Here is an 18,659-nt window from a genome sequence, read left to right as displayed (position 1 = left end):
TGTCTCTAAAATTACAAATTTAAATAAAGAAAAGAAAAGGAATTCATATGTTCCCACCCCACTCCAACCCCCTTCCTGGCTCCCAGTCCTCTCCATTCAGTCCACACTAATTATATTATTCCTACTGTATGCCAACCACTGGGTAATACAGCAGTTCTCTGAGTGCGGTACACAGACCCTAGGAGTTCCCCAAGATTCTTTTAGGGGATAGATGAGGTCAAATGATATTCATAATAATACCAAAACATTATTTGCCTTTTTGACTATTGACATTTGCATCAGAAGTGCAAAAGCAATGGGGATAGAACTGCTGTTGCCTTACATATTAATAAATCAAGGCAAATTAGGCATCAAATTAGTCATTGTATTCTTCACTACCACACAACAAAAAGGCCAGTTTCTTTTAAGAATGTTCTTGATAAAGCAGTAAAAAAATTATTAACACATAAGGGGTTTATTATTATTATCTTAAATGAGTCAATAAATAAGAATTTGTTTTAATTTCTAATATGCAAAAATCAATAGACATAACCGCATAAACAAAGCTCTTTGGGGCCCTCAATAATTTTTAAGGGTGTAAATGGGTCCTTGGACCAAAAGTGTCAGCACTGCTGGGTCATCCATAGGCTGTAACGTGATCTCCTCAAAGTTGAAGGTGAACTGCAGCCTTTTTCAGACCCTGCATTCCCAGCTGGAGAAGCAAGAGTCTTATTTGAAGTAGAGGGTGGAGAACAGGACTGTTTTCTGGCAACCCTTTCTCCCTCAAGAAGAGACACTGTAACTGGAATAAAGATTTTAATGGTCTCTGCCCACAGTGGAAGCAAGGCACGCAGGCCTGCGGTCCCTCTGTGCCAGCCGCTCCTCCCCTGTGCGCTGTGGCCACTGTTGGGTGGGGGTGGGGTGGGGTATTGTGGCCCATGTGGGTTAGGCCCAGACGTGGACTCCCCACTCCTAGATTCACCTAGTGTCTCTTCAAATGCCCCCTCAGATGGTTCTTCCCCCCCCAGTGGAAGTCGCAGTGTAGCAAGGTTGAGGGAGGAGGGCACAGGCCTGGGGAGGAGGATTGGGAATCCACAGCGCAACTTGCCCTGAGTCAGGCTGGAGAGCGGAGCAGTGCCCGTGCGTGTGCCACTGTGCATGATGGTGTGCCTTGGTCCAGCGCTGTGAGCTCGGAGTTCTGCCCCACACCAGTCCTCTCTCAGAGGCTGTGTCTGGTGTCTCCACTGGGGTCAGCACACCTGGGCTGTTCAACCTCCTTCTCCAATCCTTTGGTGATGATGGGGCTGCTGTGGGTGAGCCTGAGGCCTGGCACCTCTCTGACACCTCTGGCACAGTGTCGGGAGGTGTGGCAGGGACACAGGGACAGGAAGGAAGGCAGGTCAGCCTCGGGTGCTACTGCCCCGCTCTCCCAGGAGCCAGTAGGTCCGAACCTTGCCTTTGCCCTGGAGGGAAAAAGAAGAGGAGGTTGGGGTGGAGAGTGGCACACCCACTTTCCCAAATCAGATGAGAGGCCTGGGATGGGAGTGGCATTGGCTGCTTGAGAAGGGTGACCCCTCTGGGACCCCAAGGGGTGGTGAGGGCAGAGGCTTCCCTCTCTACCTTCATCTCCACGTCCCCTCGAAGCTCCAGCTCAAAACCACCAAACTCCTCCAGGACAGCCTTGGTCTCAGAAGACAAGTGGATCTTCAGGGCTGGGGAGGATAGGGGAGACAGGAAGGTGAGGGATGCAAGAGATACAGGTTGGAAAGTGGAGGCAGAAGAGATCCGGGACTGTGGGGGCAGGCAGATGCTCTCCTTCCTTTCAGCCAAGAAGCCTAGTTCAGAGAGGTCCCAGCCCCTCCAAGTAGTGTGAGACCATATTAGCTTCTCCTTTAGAACTCTAGAGCTGTGTTGTCCAATATGGTAGCCACCAATCACATGTACCTATTTAAATATAAATTAATTAAAACTAAAAACAGTAAAAATTCAGAGCCTTGGTTGCACTAGTCACATTTCAAGGGATCAATGTGGTAGCCACATGTGCCCAGAGGCTACCATATCGAACCTTGGTTGCACTAGTCACATTTCAAGGGATCAATATGGTAGCCACATGTGCCCAGAGGCTACCATATTGAACAGCACAGATCATAGAATGCTTTTGTGACTGCAGAAAGTACTATTGGGCAGCACTGCTCTGTAGTGTCACCAGGCTCTAGAGAGACACAACAGCAGAGTGGTTAGGATCTCACACTTTGGATCCTGCTCTGCTTCAGGATGAATCTCGGCTTGGACACTTGCTTGGATAAGAGATATACACTCTCTATGCTTCATTTTCCTAACCTGTGAAATGTTGATTGTGACAGTCAGTACCCATCCCAAAGCCTTGTGGAGATCAGGCTGGGCAAGGTGGCTCATGCTTATAATCCTAGCACTTTGGGAGGCCGAGTGCAGGAGGATTGCTTGAGGCTAGGAGTTCAAGACCAGCCTTGGCAATATAGTGAGATCTCATCTCAAAAAAATAAATAAAATAAAATAAAGGAAAGCCTTGTTGTGAGTGTAACATTCATAAAGTATTTAAATAAAATGTGGCACATAGGAAACATGATACAAGTTGTTGCTATCACTATTTGACTCTGTACCTTCATTTTATGGCTAAGGAACTGAGGCCTAGGGTAGGAGATCCGCCCAGGCTGCTGAGAAGGCCAGTGATGGAGTGGGTCCCGGTATTCCTGCACCCTTCAACTGCTCTCTGAATTATGTCCCTTCTTCTGGGGTCTGCATCACAGCAAGCTTGTTTTGTTGAACAATTTCTTTTTTCTTTTTTTGAGACAGAGTCTCACTCTGTTGTCCGGGCTACAGTCCCATGGCATTAGCCTAGCTCACAGCAACCTCAAACTCTTGGGCTCAAGCTATCCTCCTGCCTCAGTCTCCCAGGTAGCTGGGACTACAGCCATGTGACACCATGCCCAGCTAGTTTTGCCATATATTTTTAGTTGTCTAGCTAATTTGTTTCTATTTTTCAAGTAGAGATGGAGTCTTGCTCTTGCTCAGGCTGGTCTTAAACTCCTGAGCTCAAACGATCCACCGGCCTCAGCCTACCAGAATGCTAGGATTACAGGCATGAGCCACTGTGCCCTGCTAACAATTTCTGAGAATGTACTCCTTGAAGACTAAACCTCAGCAAGGGACTCTACCCTGAGAGCCCCAAACACAGTACCCAGTGATATTGGCTGGACCAGATCCCTGTGGGCTGCCAGTACAGGCTCCCAGGCAGCCTTCCTTGTACCATGAGGTGTGGAGGGGCCCACATGGACCCCCCAGCTAACTCTGGGTCTGAGTCATCTTTGTAACCCAGGGCCTGGCACTCAGTAGTGGCTCAATAATGTTTACTGAATTGAATTGTGTTGAATACAGCAAGAGGCTAGAAGATAAACAGGAAGCAAGACCAAGGGAAGGGTGGGAGCAAGCATTTATTAAGTACCTACTGGGTGCCAGGTAGTGTGCTAGGTTTCTTACAACCCTGAGATAGGCATCATTTTGCAGATAAACAGCAAAAGCTCAGAGAAGTTGAACGGCAATTTTGTGCTAGGCATTTTCTGTGGTTTTCTCAGATAACTCCTATGAGGTAGACATTTTACTCTTATTTTACAGATGAGGAAAACCAAGGCTCAGACAGGTACTGTAAACTAACACACAACTAACTGTGAAGCTGAGATTCACACCCAAGTGGGCCGGCTCTGAGCCGTCTGGACCACCCTGAAAAGGGAGCAGAGGGACTTAAAGGAGGACTTCTGCTGGGACCTGTTGAACATTGGCCAGGAATTACTTGTACATCACTTGGCAAGAGGGTGTAGCCGGAGTCTGAGTCTCTTGATTAGAGTCCAGGCGATGAGCCCAGACTGAACTAGCATGAGAAGGGGACTGGGGAGGAGACAGGACTAGGAGCTGGAACAGAGATGGTGTAGGCAGGAGCTGCCCACACGGTGGCATCGTCCCTGCCGCCCTGCCCTACCCACTCCCTCCAGGAGGGCACTGTACCTTCCCCGTTGGACTCCATCCTTGAGGCCGTGTTGACTGTGTCCCCAAAGAGACAGTAACGGGGCATCTTCAGCCCTACCACTCCGGCACACACGGGGCCTGGGAGGGGCAAGGGGAAAGCGGAGCCCATCAGCAAGGGCGCAGGGAGGGCGTTAAGGGAGGGAAGTGGCTGCTCCAGCAGAATCAGGAGGTGGGATCTGAGGTCCGAGCTGTGCGTGCGAGCCTGCGTGTTATGAGGGGGTCCAGGATGTGTGTGTGTGTGTGAGAGAAGTCTCCCTTCTGAAGCTCCAGGCTTTTGGCGTGCCCTTTACGTTCATTCGGCCACCTCACCTGTGTGGATGCCGATGCGCAAGCGCAGCTGCTCCTGGGGCCGGTGGCGGATGCGGAAGGAGCGCACAGCATCCAGCAGCGCCAGGGCCATGCGGGCCACCTCCCGGGCATGGAGCCGCCCGTTCCGCACTGGGAGCCCGGACACCACCATGTAGGCGTCGCCAATCGTCTCCACCTGTGTGTGTGGGAGGGTTGGGGGCAGAGGGTGCAGGACATGAGGGCAGGAACTTTCTCTTCCCTGTGCCACCGGACACACTGTGTGCACCGTCACTACGTCCCCCAATCCGCCTGCCACTGTCTTTGCTCATCCCCCATTCTGCGCCATCTCTCTGTTCTTAGATCTCCCTGTGTCATTGTCTCTGCCCATGTCCCTTGGTCTCCTCTCTTAAGACTCCACATCATTTTCTCTGCCTCTCACTTTTTTCTGACACTGTCCATGTCTATCTGTCCCTTGCCATCTGGACTCCCACCCTCACCTTGTACACATCGAAGTTGTCTATGACAGCATCAAAGCAAGTGTACAGGTCATTGAGCAGGGTCACCACCTGGAAGGGAAGAGAAGCTAAGAGGGACAGGGAATAAGGACCCCACTTGGGGTTGGGGGGGGAAATGAAAGCAGGAGACAGGCCCGATGGGATGGAGATGCTAAGCCAAGCCGCAGGCCTGCCGCTCTCACACCTGTGGCTGAGCCCCAGCTTACCTGCGTGGGCTTACCTGCATGGGCGTGCTCTCTGCTGACAGGGCTGTGAAGCCCACAATGTCACTGAAGTAGATGGTGACGCTGTCAAAGGCTTCGGCCTGGACTGTCTCCCCGCGCTTCAGCTGCTCAGCCACTGAGCTGAGGGGTCAGGGCAGGTGCAGGATCAGAGGGTGGGCGGGGCTGGGGTGGGGCTGTGTTTGTGGGGGTGACCCCAGACCCGGGCACTCACTGAGGCAGGATCTGGTAGAGCAAGGCCTCGGCCTTGCGCTTCTCCTCCAGGTACGCCTGGGTCCGCTCCTCCACCAGCTCCTCCAGGTTGTTGGCGTACTGCTCCATGCGCGACAGCAGGTTGTCCAGGATGTTGCTGCTGTTCTCCCTGGGCGGGGTGGTGGTAGGGGGTGAGAGAGGAGCACGCGGCCCTACCCCGAGTGCCACCCTAGGCTCGTACCCTGCCCAGGCTGTAGTGGCGGCTCTAGGAGTCGGGGCGGGGGGCACAGCAGCATAGAGGAGCAGGGGAAAAGGGCAGGAGGAAAGTTTAATTCGTCTCTGAGGTCCCAGTGTCAGGTATGAAGCTCCAGACATGGATATTTTGTCCTTCTTTGAGCTATTAACACAGGGAGGCAGAGAAGGACTAGCGTCAGCTGTGGACAGCCACGACACACAGGCAGCAGAGGGCCGCGTCTGGAGGAACCGGGCCCCACTGGCCACACTGGGAAAGGGCGATCAGGGGCTGGGGCAGGGGCTCTGGTGGTGGCCGGGAGCCCACAGGGGAGGAGACAGGAAGGTGGGAGGCCAGGGTGTGAGGCTCATTTACTCCACACACTGCTGAAAAGTCTAGGGGCCAGTGGGGGCAGTGGGCAGGAAGGGTGTGGGGCATCAATGGTGGAGGGAGGGGCATGAAAAGTGGCAGACAATGGGGACAGTGGAGTCATACAGGGTTTGCAGAGGCAGCCATGAGGCTGGCTGTGTACGAGAAGTGCTGAGGGGGCTCCCTCTGCTGCTGCAGGGACAAGACAGAAGTGTTGGGTGTATGGCAGCTGTGGTAGGGGCCCCACGACTAACGCCAGAGACCTGTTAAACTTGCGCAGCGTCAGGCGGATCTGCTGGAACGGCGGCCTCTCCTGAGGGTCCTCGGCCCAGCACCGTTGCATCAGCGGCCCCAGCTCCTCCAGCTGGCTCTGCAGGGCCAGGGAGGGCCGGAAGGGGGGCTGCTCACCCCGAGTCACACGCTCGATGATCTCTGTATTGTGGGCGGGAGAGGGGCTGAGGGGTGGGGTTAGCCAGGGGTCCAGAGAGAGACTGGGGCTAACCAGCGTGGCTGGGCTGGGGCAGTCCAGGACCAATGCGTGGAGCAGGGGACCTGGGCGGGCGACTGGTCACTGGCAGCAGTGGGTCAAGCAGTGGCCCAAGCCCCATTCCAGAAGGTGTGGTGGTGCCTCCAGGGTCCCTCTCCTTGGGGCTGGGGTTAGTTGAGGCTGTGACAGGGATACAGGGAAGTATGGTCCTCTCACCTTTGGGACTGAGGTCCAGACCTTCCACGTGGAAGACTCCACTCCTCAGGGCAATCTCCTGAAGGATGATCCCAAAGCTGTACACATCACCAGCCTGGGAGCCCCGGGCGGGGGGCGAGGCCATTCGCAGGAGCTCAGGGGCTGTCCACAGCTTTTCTGTGGGCCAGAGGTCAGGAGTCACAGGGTGAGGGAGCCCAAAGCTAAGGGGCGAGTGGGAAACAAGGATGTGGCCAAGATTGATCCAGACACATCACACTGAGTGTTAGAGCCAGAAGAGGCCTTAGAGACCACTTAGTCTGATCTCCCCCCTTTCACCGATGAATGAATTGAGGCTGGAGTGAGGAAACTCGTGCCCAAGGCCATCAGAGGCCAGACATTGGTCCCCCGACTGGGTGGTGCTCAGGGTGGGTGTTAGGGGTTGAGAATCAAGGCTCACTGGCATAAAGGGTGTGTCCCTGCTCTGGCTCCGGGTCCCTGAAGCTCTCCAGCCCGTAGTCAGTGATCTTGAGCACAAAGCGCCCATCTACCACGCAGTTGGATGACTTGAGGTTCCCATGGGAACAAATGGCCCCATTGTGTAGAAACAGCATACCCTGGGAAATTTGGGGAGGCAGAGGTCTTGGGCATGAGTGGGCCCTCCAGCCATGGCCAGGAGAAGCATGCCTGGACCCTCCCCACACGTCCAGTGGACCCTCTGGGGCCTACCTTGACGATGTCGTTGGTGAGAGAGTATCGGAACATCCAGTCCAGGGTGATGCTCTCATTTTCTAGAATGTCCTGCTGGGGCAGGGAGGGTCAGACCAGTCCCCTGCAGACTCCTCCTGGGAGTGGGAGGAGGCTGCAGGGTCCTACTGACATAAACCGATGGAAAAGGACAAAGCCTTGGATTTAATGAAGTGTCGTTGCCCTCCCCCCCACTCCCACTTTCCAGGTGGAGCCAAAAGGTCAGAAAGAGGAGGTGGCTTGCCTGGGGTCATGTGGCCACTCAGGGGCAGAGCCAGGGCCAAGACCCAGGTTTCCCGACACCCGCTTGTCCCCTCACCTGCAGGCTCCCACGGGGACAGTACTCTGTGAGGATACAGATGTTGGGGGGGTCGGTGCAGGCACCCACAAACCTGGTCAGGTGTTCATTCTGCACATCCCGCATCTGCAGGTGGGAGCAGCATCAGGAGCCTGACAGACACCTCCCTCACTCCTCACCAAGCTGCCCACTAGCCTTGGGGACCCTCACTGTCCTCCACTCACTATCCATTTTCTGCAGACATTGCTAGGACCTTCGCTGGTAACTCCCACCCATGCTCTTTAGGCCACCCTGCCCTAGAATCTGCTCCCTACTCCCTCTGCCTCCCAAGCCCTCTACCCGCCGGGGCATCGTGTATGGCCCCTTAAGGACCTTCCTCCCGGGTACCCCCAGTGATCCCATCTCCCATCTTATGCTCCCGCCTCTCCCAGCCACAAGATGCAAGGGCCCATCCCAGGGCCACAGTCCCTGCCCTTTCCTGGGATACCCTGAGGCCCCTCCATAGCCAGTTGTGCTGGCCAGAGTGTTGGCCAACCTCCCTTGTGTCCCCACGGGACCCTTCCCCAGGCCACCGCCTCACTCCCCCACATTACATGCTTCAGTTCAAACAGGACTTTTCGTGTCAGCTCAATTCGTTTACGGTTCACACGTTTCACAGCCACGAGGTTGCCCTGGGCGAGGAATGGAGGCTGTCACTGTGAGGAGCATGGCCCTGTGCCTTGGGAACTCCAACCGCTCGGACAGCCCACCCCTCCCCCAGGACCCTCAACTGCTCCCAGGAGCCCACCCTGAGAGCCCCCAGCTGCTTCCTGCCAGCCCAGTCCTGCCCCGGGCCCTCCCCCGGGGTTCCATCAGAGCACACCCCTGTCCCAGTCCCCAGGACAGTGATCATTCCCCAGCCCACCTTATAATATGCTGTTTTGGCAAAGACCTGGAACTGGCCCTCTGTGGTCAGCAGGGAGCCATAATTGGAGCCTCTCTGCAGGGGTGGAGAGCCGGAGGGGTGGTCAGCCATGGGCCGAGTCTGCATCCTGGTTGCTTGACCTCTGGTCTTTCTTTACCACCCTGCCTTAGCTTTGTGTCACCCTCCTTTATTTTCCACCTCTGGAAATCCTGTCCTCATTTACTTGTCTTATTTATTTATTTTTTTTAAGAGATGAGGCCTTGCTGTGTTGCCAGGTTGCAGTGCAGTGGCGTTCACAGGTTTGATCCCACTACCGATCAGCAAGGGAATTCTGACCTGCGCCATTTCCAACTGGGACCAGTTCGCCCCTCCTTAGGCAACCTGGTGGTCCCTCCCTCCCTTCACGACGTAATAATATGGATGCCAGGCTTAGTGTTGACACCCAGTCCGGGTAGTGCACTGCAGCCCAGAACTTCTGCGCTCAAGCGATCCTCCCACCTCAGCCTCCCGTGTAGCAGCGACTTCATGGACACGCTACCGTGCCTAGCACTTCACGTGTTTTTCAAAAAATGTGTTTTCACAAATACTATCTCCTTTGACCTTTGAAGGAGCCCTGTGAGGGCGACTCTATAGCTGTAATCTTCATCTGAAACAGTCTCAGAGAGGGAATGTGATTCCCTCAAGGTCACACAGCAAGTGAAGGCAGAGCTGAGACTAGAACCCTGCTCTCTACCCTCCCATCAGACACTGCGCTGGTACTCGGCCCTCCCCAACACACACATCCACCCAGACACACAAGGCCCACTGCTCTCACCCCGCTCAGGGTCAGCCTGCTGCCCGCGTTCCGCAGGTGCCTCTCAAGGCTGCTGGGCTGTATGTCCTCCCAGCGGATCCGCCACAGCTCCGAAGCCAGCTCCTTCTCCAGCTGCATCTTCCTGGGGTGTGAAGCCTGCATCTGAGCCCACGTCTGAGGCCCTGACCCGGGCCGGGCGTGCGCAGCAGCCCCTCCTCAGACCCCTGGGACCACTCCATGTGCGAAGAGATGGGTGGGGAGATTCTGTCCTCAGGCCTGAGAGCCAGGAGGCCAGCCCGGGTGAAATTCTGCCTCACCAGGGACTTTGGCATGGACACCTCAATGTCCTCATTCGGAAATTGGGGGCCTTAACATCCATTTCCTTCTTTTTTTTTGAGACAGAGTCTCACTTTATTGCCCAGGCTAGAGTGAGTGCCATGGCATCAGCTTAGCTCACAGCAACCTCAAACTCCTGGGCTCAAGCAATCCTCCTGTCTCAGCCTCCTGAGTAGCTGGAACTACAGGCATGCACCACCGTGCCCGGCTCATTTTTTCTATATATATTAGTTGGCCAATTAATTTCTTTCTATTTATAGTAGAGACCGGGTCTCACTCTTGCTCAGGCTGGTTTTGAACTCCTGACCTCGAGCAATCCCCCCGCCTCGGCCTCCCAGAGAGCTAGGATTACAGGCGTGAGCCACCTCACCGGGCCAGGCTATTTCCTTCTTAACTATTGTAAGAATGAAAAAAAAAAAAATACAGTGTGTGGAAGTGCCTGGCACATAAGTGTATGCTCAACCTGCATTGATTTTCTCTGCTGCCCCCTTGCTCTCCTGTATCATCAATTTCTGTCCTTGCATTTTAGTGTCCACTGGAAGGCAGGAATGGGGCTCATTCTGCCCCCTTCTCCACTCTAGCTTTGGCACCTGGCACACAGCAGGATCATCACCCCTGCTCAACTAATAAGGGCCTAATCCTGAAGGTTCTGGAGCAGTGCTTCCCATCTGGCCTGTGGGAGTAGCAAGGGCGACCAGTCTACAGGCAGAGTCCACACCCCCATGATGTCACTCCCAGCTTTTCTGCTCCCTGACCTCCCTTCTCTCCCTGCCCCATTCCCTCCTCCCTTTCTCTTTTCTGTGTCTTAAAGCCCTCATCTGCCTTGGCCTTCCCCTGCTGCCCCTTCACCCCTTCCCCCTCCCCTCTTTCCACCTTGCCACCTCCTCTCCTGTTGGTTCTCCAGCCCACCCCCACCTTACTCACCAGGCCCATGCCACAGCTCACCTGTATATGAAGAAGGAGACGATCAAAATGCTGAGCAGGGACAGGCTGCCCACCAAAGCCAGCACCTCCAGGGCGGAAAAGTGATCTGCAAGAGAGAGTCCGAGTTGCAGCAAGAGAGATTTGGGTTAGACAGCAGAAGGAAGAACCTTCTAATCGTTAATCAGTGAACTGGGAGGATGGATGAAGGGGAGAAAGGGGCAGGAGAAGTCTTTCTCTGGAGAACCCTCAGCGTGAGAGAGGAGCACCTATTCGACTCCACTTAGGGGGAAGGAGGCAGCATCCCCACGATGGAGGCCTGGAAGGCCAGGGCCAGTCACCTTGGTTGCAGGCTGGGTCCTCATTGTCAAAGCCACATTTGGGGACGTCAGGAGGAGGGTATCCCAGTGGCCAGTTCAGTTTGCGCCCGGACACGGCCACCAGCTCTTGGGAAGTCCCGTTGTAGTTCAGTACCACCTATGGGAGAGCAAGAGCGGTGGGTGGGCGAGGGCCTGGGGGGAAGTCTCCTGTCTAGGGGGGCAGTCCTGCCTCCCACCTGCCCCAGCTCTGCTTCAGGGCCTTCAGCTGGGCTGTCCACTCCTCACTGAGCCCCTGCTGTGACTGAATATAGAGACCCCATGCCCATGCCCATGTACCAAGGTGTAAACACTTGAAAACTACTCAAGGGCTTTATAAAGAAAATGCCATAGAGAACCCTACTTCTGTACTCAGAGAGTTTATAATCTTGGTTGAGGCACATAGAAAACAGGAAAAGGTAGTGCCTCAGTCTACATGCCTAGGCCTAATCCACGTCTCCTCTTCTAGGAGCCCTCTCTGGATGGTCTGTTTCTTAATGCCTTTGGTCTCAATCCCTTCCTGTCCCCTCTTGCACTTAGAGAGCTGTGTACTGTATGTTCCTCTAGGCCGTCAGCTGGCCTGTCTTTGCCGAGAAGCAGTCCTGCCTGCCTACCCTAGGAGCTCCCTGAAGGGGAGTTGTGCTCCTTCAGACAAGGGGATCCCCAAGTGTGATGCCTGGGAGTCCTTATCATTCTGGTTGCTACCCCAGACTGGAGATGGGTCTGTTCCATCCAGGGCTCTCATAAGTGTGCAGGCACGGTGGAGTGACCACAGAATAAACAGGCACCCTGGCAGGACCGTGGGAGGAAGCAGGAGGATGAGATGTCATGCTGAGCTGGTACTGTCTTCTGGGTGCACAAACTTACCCTGAAGGCACCAGTCTCAGGATCCATGTCCCAGAGGGAGAAGTCAGTCTCCCGATCTCCATTGCTGTCAATTTTCAGGTATCCTGTCACACCTGGGGGTATGGGGGCAGATGGCTGTGTTCTGAGAGAATGGAAGTTCAGGGATGCCCTACTTCGCCTCTCCATGCCCTGACCTTCTCTGCCTTGCCCTCCAAACATATATATGTACAGAACAATAGTAAATACTAAAAGGGACAGATGTTTCAGCAGCAGGAATGATTGAAGTTGGACATTTAGGAGGACTTCTGGAGGGAAAAGGGGCCTGAAGGAAGCTGTGGAGGTGAAGAAGGGAGGAAAAGACTGACATGGCAAGTGTGACCTGTGCTTCGGGGCTGCAGGCTTCTCATGGCTTCCCGTGGGACACCTGCAACCCCGCCCCCCGCCATCAGGCCATTGGAGCCACGTCTAGGCCTTGACCTTGGAAGCTTCGGTTCCACATCCGCTGAGTGATATCCTCCCCGTCAGTGACAGTTCCCCCATGTGCCAGAGTCTCTGTCACTGCTTGGACATAGAGCAGAAGCCCATCGTGGAAGGAAGCCGGGATGGTGTTCACCTGTAGGGGCAAGCAGAGCTCGGCTGCAGTGGGAGGTAGGAAGGCGCAGATGGGGTGCTGCAGGGGAGGGAACAGGAGGCACTGGGAGCTAGGAAGAGGATGGGAGAAAATGACACCCCCACATTACAAAGAGATTTTACCACTTAAAAGATGCTTTCTGAATCCTGCTAGGCAGATAGGGCAGGATGTTTCATCTCTATTTGCCTGATGAGGACCTGAGTTGCAGATTGAACTTGCCATGTCCCCCTCCATTATCAGGAAAGATAAGAGAACAATGGGAAGGGAGAGAAGGGGTGACCTGGGAATACTGGGATGGCTGAGAGGACAGGATGGAGACTGGCAGGGGGTCATGGAGTGGGGGCTGGAGATCCACTCTGGAGGGTCCCAGGACCCCTTCCTACCAGGCCATCCTCCATGGTGAAGTTGAACTGCTCATGGGCCAAGTGTTTTAGCTGCTTCAGGAATTCCACGTACTCAGGATTATCCGGCTCTTTATATGTAATGATTTTGGCAGCCTGAGGAGGGGGGCAGTGGAGAGGGGGAGTTGGGAGCTGACTCCAGTCCTCTCAGTACTGTGGGTCCCCAGATGTCTGGGAGGCTACCTCCTAGAGCTGCATCTCTGCTTAGCTCAAGGTCACACTGGACCCTGTGTCCTGCATGAGGTGATGCCTGCTCCAAAGCAGGGGATCCAATGGGATGGCTTCTCCAAGTCCTGCCCAGTCTGTGGGACTTTGATGTCCTCCCACTTCAGCCCATTCTTTTATCGTTTGAGCCCCCAGGCTCTGAGTCTCCCTGGCCAGACCCCTACCCTTCATTGCCTAACTCCCTGTGAACATGGACAACCTCTTTTCTGGAATCCATTCAGACACCGAGGGACACAGTGCCCAGAAATGATGTGCCACCAGCTCAGAGTTCCACAGCTTGGCACTCACCTGAAAGGCCTGGCGGGCACTGACATCCTGCCCATCCCCTCTCTCCCAGGGCCTGTGAATAGCAGGTCCCTGAGCACCTTGCAGGCTTTGCCCAAAGACATCCAGGTGGAAGAAAACGTAGTCTTCTCCACTCAAGCCAGCTTCCAAGGCCAGGAGCATGAGGGTTCTGAAGGCATCTGGGGAGCTGCAGATGTAGATAACTGGAGGGGAAGGGGGAGTTAGAGAGACAGCCTAGGTATGGGGGAGAGAGAAGGGGAAGGGAAGGTGGGGAACCCAGGGGAGGAGGTTTAGAGATGGGGGGCCTGAGAAAGCAGCAAGAGTTAAGTGGCAATTCTTGGCTGAGTTGAGAACAAGGCAGGAGAAAGATGAAGAAGGGTGGGAGGAGGAGGTGTGAGGGGGCAGAGGGAAGGGAGCGGAGATAGGGAGAGGGGGATAGAGCCGAAGGTGAGGAAGGTGGGGCCAGGAGGAGGGAGAGGGAGAGGTGGGGCCAGCGGGAGAGGAGATGGGCAGAGGAGAGGGTGGAGGAGGAGAGAAGGCTGTGGGGAAGAGAGAAAATGGGGTAGAAAGAAAGGGAGCTAAGCTGTGCTGGGATGGCACGAGCATGTCCTCGCTCCTGTTATCTCCGGAAGAACTGGCGGGACGGTGGGGCAGGGAGTGGGGGAGGGGAGAGTGTGGGAAGGTGAAGAGACTGGGGCGGGGGCGGGGAGGGAGGTGAGGAAGAGAAGGGGATAGGAACTCAGAGGTAGAAGGGGCTGGGAAGGCTGAGACAAGAATGAAGAGCAGCAAGAAGGGAGAAAACTGGCCCAAAGAAGAGAGGAAATCCCGGTCCCTTTGGCAAGTCAAAGGGAGGCCAAGCCGTGGGACCGGTGTGCCCGCCTCTCACCTCGGCCTTTGCGCGGCATGGTCCGCAGCAGCATGGTGTAGTGGTCGTGGTCGCCCTCGGCGAACTCCAGGTGGTCCACTGTGATGTTGAGGCGGTCGCGGACCCGTATATACAGCCCCTCCACTAGGAAGAAGCAGCGCTGGTCGTCGCCGGGCCGGTAGGCGTAGAGCACGAGCGCCTGGCGCTCCCAGCCCAGCCGTCGGTGCAGCGCCGCCACGAAGTCCCCGAGCTTGGCGTAGCTGGGCCCGGCGCGGGTGGTCAGCGCGTACTCGTCTTTGGCCCCGAAGCCCAGCGCGGGGGCGCCGGCCGTTAGCAGCGGCACCCGCCAGTGCGCGGTGAAGCGCCCCACGGGGGCTGCGGCGTACACGCAGCCGGGCCCCAGGAACACCGCGGGGTTGTGCTCCCACTTGAGGTCCACGGCGGCCAGCGGCGCGGCGGTGTCGGAGCAGACGCCCAGAGCGTTCTCGCTGCTGCCCAGCACCGTGCGCACCGTCCAGCCCGGCAGCAAGCCGGGCTGCGCCTTCACCCGGGCCAGGGCCAGCTCCACGGCGGGCCCCACGCGCGCCCAGGACCAGGGGTACGAGGTGTTGGCCAGCGGCAGCACCACGGCTACCGTCAGGTAGCCCGCGTGGCTGCCTCGGAGCAGCAGCAGCGGCGGCAGCAGCAGGAGCAGGCGCAGGCGAGCGCCGGCCGGGCGCCGGGGGCCTGGCATGGCCTCAGCGGGCACCGTGGCGGGCGAGCGCTCCCACCATGGCCTCCTCGGGCCCCTCTGGCTCAGCGGCCCGTCCCAGGCATCGGGCGCGTCCCTAAGGGAAGGAGCGGCGCGGGGGCGCCCACCCCGGGGCTCGCTGCGCCCAGGAGCTGCGGCCGTCAGGGCTCAGAGCGCGAGGGGGCGAGCCGGGTGCCGCGGGCTGGGCGCGCCGCGGAGGGCTGCGCGGAGCAGGTGGGCGCTAGGAGGGCGTCGGGCCGGAGGGGACCGGAGTGTGAGCGACCGTTTGTGCGTGCGTGTGTGCGTGCGTGTGAGTGAGAGAGAGAGAAAGAGAAGAGAAGAAGCGAGCGGGCGAGCGCCCCGGGGAGAAGGGTGGGAGAGGGCGCGCGAGGAGGGCTGGGGAGTGAGCGTTCGTAGGCGTCGGTGAGCGCCTGCCCCGGGGCGGGAGCCAGAAGGGGCGTCCCGCTGGCTCTGCTCTCCGCTGTCCGGGGGGAACGCTGGAGGACCCGAGCCAAGCTCCGAACCCTCCCTCCTGGCCGCCTCCCCTCGCAGACTCGGTGACAGAAGAGCCAATCGCGGTCTTTAACTCCTTCCTGCCCCAGACTCCGGCTCGCCCCCGCCCGGCAGCCGGCGGCTGCCCCGCACACCCTCCCGCCCCCGCGCCGCGCGGCCCCGCGGCGCCTCCACAGAGCGGCGCCCTCCGGAGCGGCGGCCTCGCGGGAGCCGGGGCAGGGCTGAGGAGAGACGCTGTGGAGGCAGGCAGGCGCCGCTTGCGCCTCACCTTTTCCCTCCCCTCCTACCTGACCTCCTCTGCGGATGAGGGCCGACGTGCCGTTTGGGATGTGGGCAGTGAGCGGCGTGAGCGTGTGGCTGTGTGTGTCAGGGGGCCGGGGGCGCAGGGTGGCGGGTTCCTGGAAAAGGCGCTAAAGCAGGAGAGCCCGCAGTGCTCGGTACCTAGTCTGTCTGCGATTGCCCTCCCTCTCGTCCCCTCCGCCTTCCCGATCGCACGGGAGAGCCTTGGGAAAAGGACCAGGTGGGAGGGCTTCAGGAACTCTTTACGCCCGAATGATCGTAGGAAGAGGGGGAGAGCTGGTGGGTGGCAGGGGGTGGGGGGAAAGTGTGACCTCAAAGCCGTTCCTGGAATGAGAGTGTGTAGTTTGTTTTGTGTTGAGCAGGATTGTTAAAATGGAGTCTGTGGTGGCCGTGGGAGATGGTCTTGGAAATGACCATAGGAGGAGTAAATTGGGGAGAGGGTTTGGGGGCACTTGACGACGAGGCCGCTGGTCCAAACCACTGTGGAATCAGTGTGCCCTCTCGTGGTCAGCGGGAGTCATTGACGGTATCGCGCCGCGGCCTCGCCAAGCTTCGCCTGAGCAGCACCCACCCAAGGTAGCAAGCTTCTGTAAAACAAACCTTTCCAGTGGACCTTCTGTGCGTCAAGCGTCCGCTAGGTGCTGAGGACATAAAGATGAAGCTATAGTGTCCGTGACTTTGAGGAGCTCTATTTGAGACAAATAGCCATAATGCAATGTGCTTTAAGCACTACAACAGAGACATGGATAAATTGCTGAGGGGTTCAAATGAGGGCGATTAATTCTGCCTGGATTGGGGCCAGGAAAATTTCCAAAGAGAAATAATTCAACAAGGGTAGAAAGATGTAAAAGGTATTCTGTGCAGACAGAGCAGAACGTTGAAGTATATTTCCTATATATGGAATTTTAGGGGAGTTTTGAATAATAGAGAATGGTGGTCCATGGGCCAACTTCAGATGGCAGGCACGCTTTGTTTGGCTTTAATTCTTTCTATATATATTTTGCTTAATTGCATACACTTAAAAATCAGCAGATGGTACATGAATATCTGGATTTCTGACTTTTCTTGAAATATAGGAAGAGCTGGCAGTATAGGTCCTGCATCCCTCCATGAGCGATCAGCTGGAACACGTATCCATTACCTGCTGGTTCCTTGGCACCCTGCTTCACTCAAGTGCATTACCTGCCTGGCTGCAGGAGGAGTCTGTGTTTTCAACCCTGATCTAGGATGTAAGGTGTGTGCATGTAGGAATGATTGAGGAGGGAGGCAGGAAAAGAGTGTGGCACTTCGGGGCCAGATCATGAAAGCTTTTGTGTGGCAGGCATAATGTTTTTGTTCTGTAATGGGGAGGAGGGATCCATAGGTGGTAGAGGTAGATGAAAGATGAGATGTTTTGTAAATAGAATCGATTGGACTTTGGGAATGGAATATATACAAATAACAGACGTCTAGGTGACGTTGACCCTATTAGTTGAGAAGCTGAAGAACGAGGTTTGGGGAAGGTGATAATTTTAGTTTATTGAGTTTGAGGTAACTGTAGATACCCAAGTGGAGGGGTACAATAGGCTTCTGGATTAGTGGAGCTGGAGCTCAAAAGAAATGACTGGATTAGAAATATATAATAGTTTAGTAATTGAGCTCCTCTCAGTAACAGTGGATTGCCAGTAATGGTGGACAACTGAAAGTGTTGGATGAAATACTTTTTAAAAAATCAAATTACTCTCTGGGAGGCCAAGGCAGGCAGATCATTTGAGCTCAGGAGTTCCAGACCAGCCTGAGCAAGAGCAAGACCCCATCTCTACTAAAAAAATAGAAAGAAATTAGCTGGACAACTAAAAATATATATAGAAAAAATTAGTCCCAGCTACTCGGGAGGCTGAGGCTGGAGGATCACCTGAGCCCAGGAGTTTGAGGTTGCTGTGACCTAGGCTGACACCATGGCACTCTAGCTGGGGCAACAGAGTGAGACTCTGTCTCAAAAAAAAAAAATCAAATAATTAATAATTATTTGATAATAATTAATAATGAGGAATTATTGGTGGAAGAGCGTGAAAGGCCAGGAAAGCAAGAGAGGTGAGCCCAGCAGTAAGGCTGCTTTTATCCTGGGGTCATTGGCTGATTTGGAATTGGAGGCAGACAATAGGCTGTGTTGGGATAGTGAGACAAAAATTGGAGTCTAAATGTCCCAGGGGGTGAGACCCCCTGGTAACCACCTTCCTGTTATGGGCTAGGATCTTGAAAGTCTGCACTCCTAGGGGAAGTTTGGAGGTAGGGCAAATAGATGTAAATAGAAAATCCAGACCCCAAATGTTCAAAAACCAAAATTAAGAACCAATTGATAGATTGAACAGCAGGTTAGATTCAACTAAGGATCAATTAATGAACTGGAAAAAAGGAAAGAAGATACTACCCAGAATGAAGCATGGATAAAAAGGAAGGGAAAACATAAAAGACAGGGTAAGAGACAAAGAGGATACTGGAAGAAAGTCTAACACGTCTTTATTTGGAGTCCAGGAGGGAGGTAGATAATAGGTTAAAACTAATTCTTTTTTTTTTTTTTTTTTTGAGACAGAGTCTCACTCTGTTGATGGGGCTAGAGTGCCCTGGTGTCAGCCTAGCTCACAGCACCTTCAAACTCCTGTGCTCAAGCAATCCTCCTGCCTCAACTTCCTGAGTAGCTGGGACTACAGGCATGTGCCACCATGCCCAGCTAATTTTTTTCTATATATATATTAGTTGGCCAATTAATTTCTTTCTATTTATAGTAGAGACGGGGTCTCGCTCTTGCTCAGTCTGGTCTGGAACTCCTGACCTTGAGTGATCCGCCCTCCTCGGCCTCCCAAAGCAAATACCATTTAAATAAAATATTTTTCTGCTCAAATTAGTGTGAGGTAGTTTCTGTTGCTTGCATTTCTGAATTTTGACTGATACATTTTGCTGATGTGTTCTGTGCATGTCTAGAAGGGAGAATTTT

At 55.0% G+C, this 18,659-nt stretch overlaps 1 protein-coding gene across 1 annotated transcript; it reads right to left on the bottom strand.

Moving 5' to 3' along the window:
- Window positions 1-778: 778 nt before the first annotated feature.
- On the bottom strand, window positions 779-15,446 carry NPR1 (natriuretic peptide receptor 1). Its single transcript, XM_012791226.2, has 22 exons — window positions 14,164-15,446; window positions 13,281-13,480; window positions 12,750-12,863; window positions 12,213-12,348; window positions 11,757-11,848; window positions 10,875-11,010; window positions 10,558-10,642; window positions 9,298-9,418; window positions 8,484-8,558; window positions 8,173-8,250; window positions 7,601-7,705; window positions 7,264-7,335; window positions 6,995-7,151; window positions 6,559-6,714; window positions 6,119-6,287; window positions 5,277-5,423; window positions 5,062-5,185; window positions 4,824-4,892; window positions 4,348-4,522; window positions 4,018-4,116; window positions 1,600-1,691; window positions 779-1,442 (listed from the first exon to the last, which is right to left on the bottom strand). Exons 1-22 carry the CDS (start codon window positions 14,873-14,875, stop codon window positions 1,380-1,382), a joined length of 3,177 nt encoding a protein of 1,058 aa, XP_012646680.1. The 5' UTR covers window positions 14,876-15,446; the 3' UTR covers window positions 779-1,379.
- Window positions 15,447-18,659: the final 3,213 nt, after the last annotated feature.

This window comes from Microcebus murinus, chromosome 2 (genome assembly GCF_040939455.1).
Source record: "Microcebus murinus isolate Inina chromosome 2, M.murinus_Inina_mat1.0, whole genome shotgun sequence".
NCBI lineage: Eukaryota > Metazoa > Chordata > Mammalia > Primates > Cheirogaleidae > Microcebus > Microcebus murinus.
Note: the sequence above shows the minus strand (reverse complement) of the source record. Positions and strands in the feature narration are given on the sequence as shown.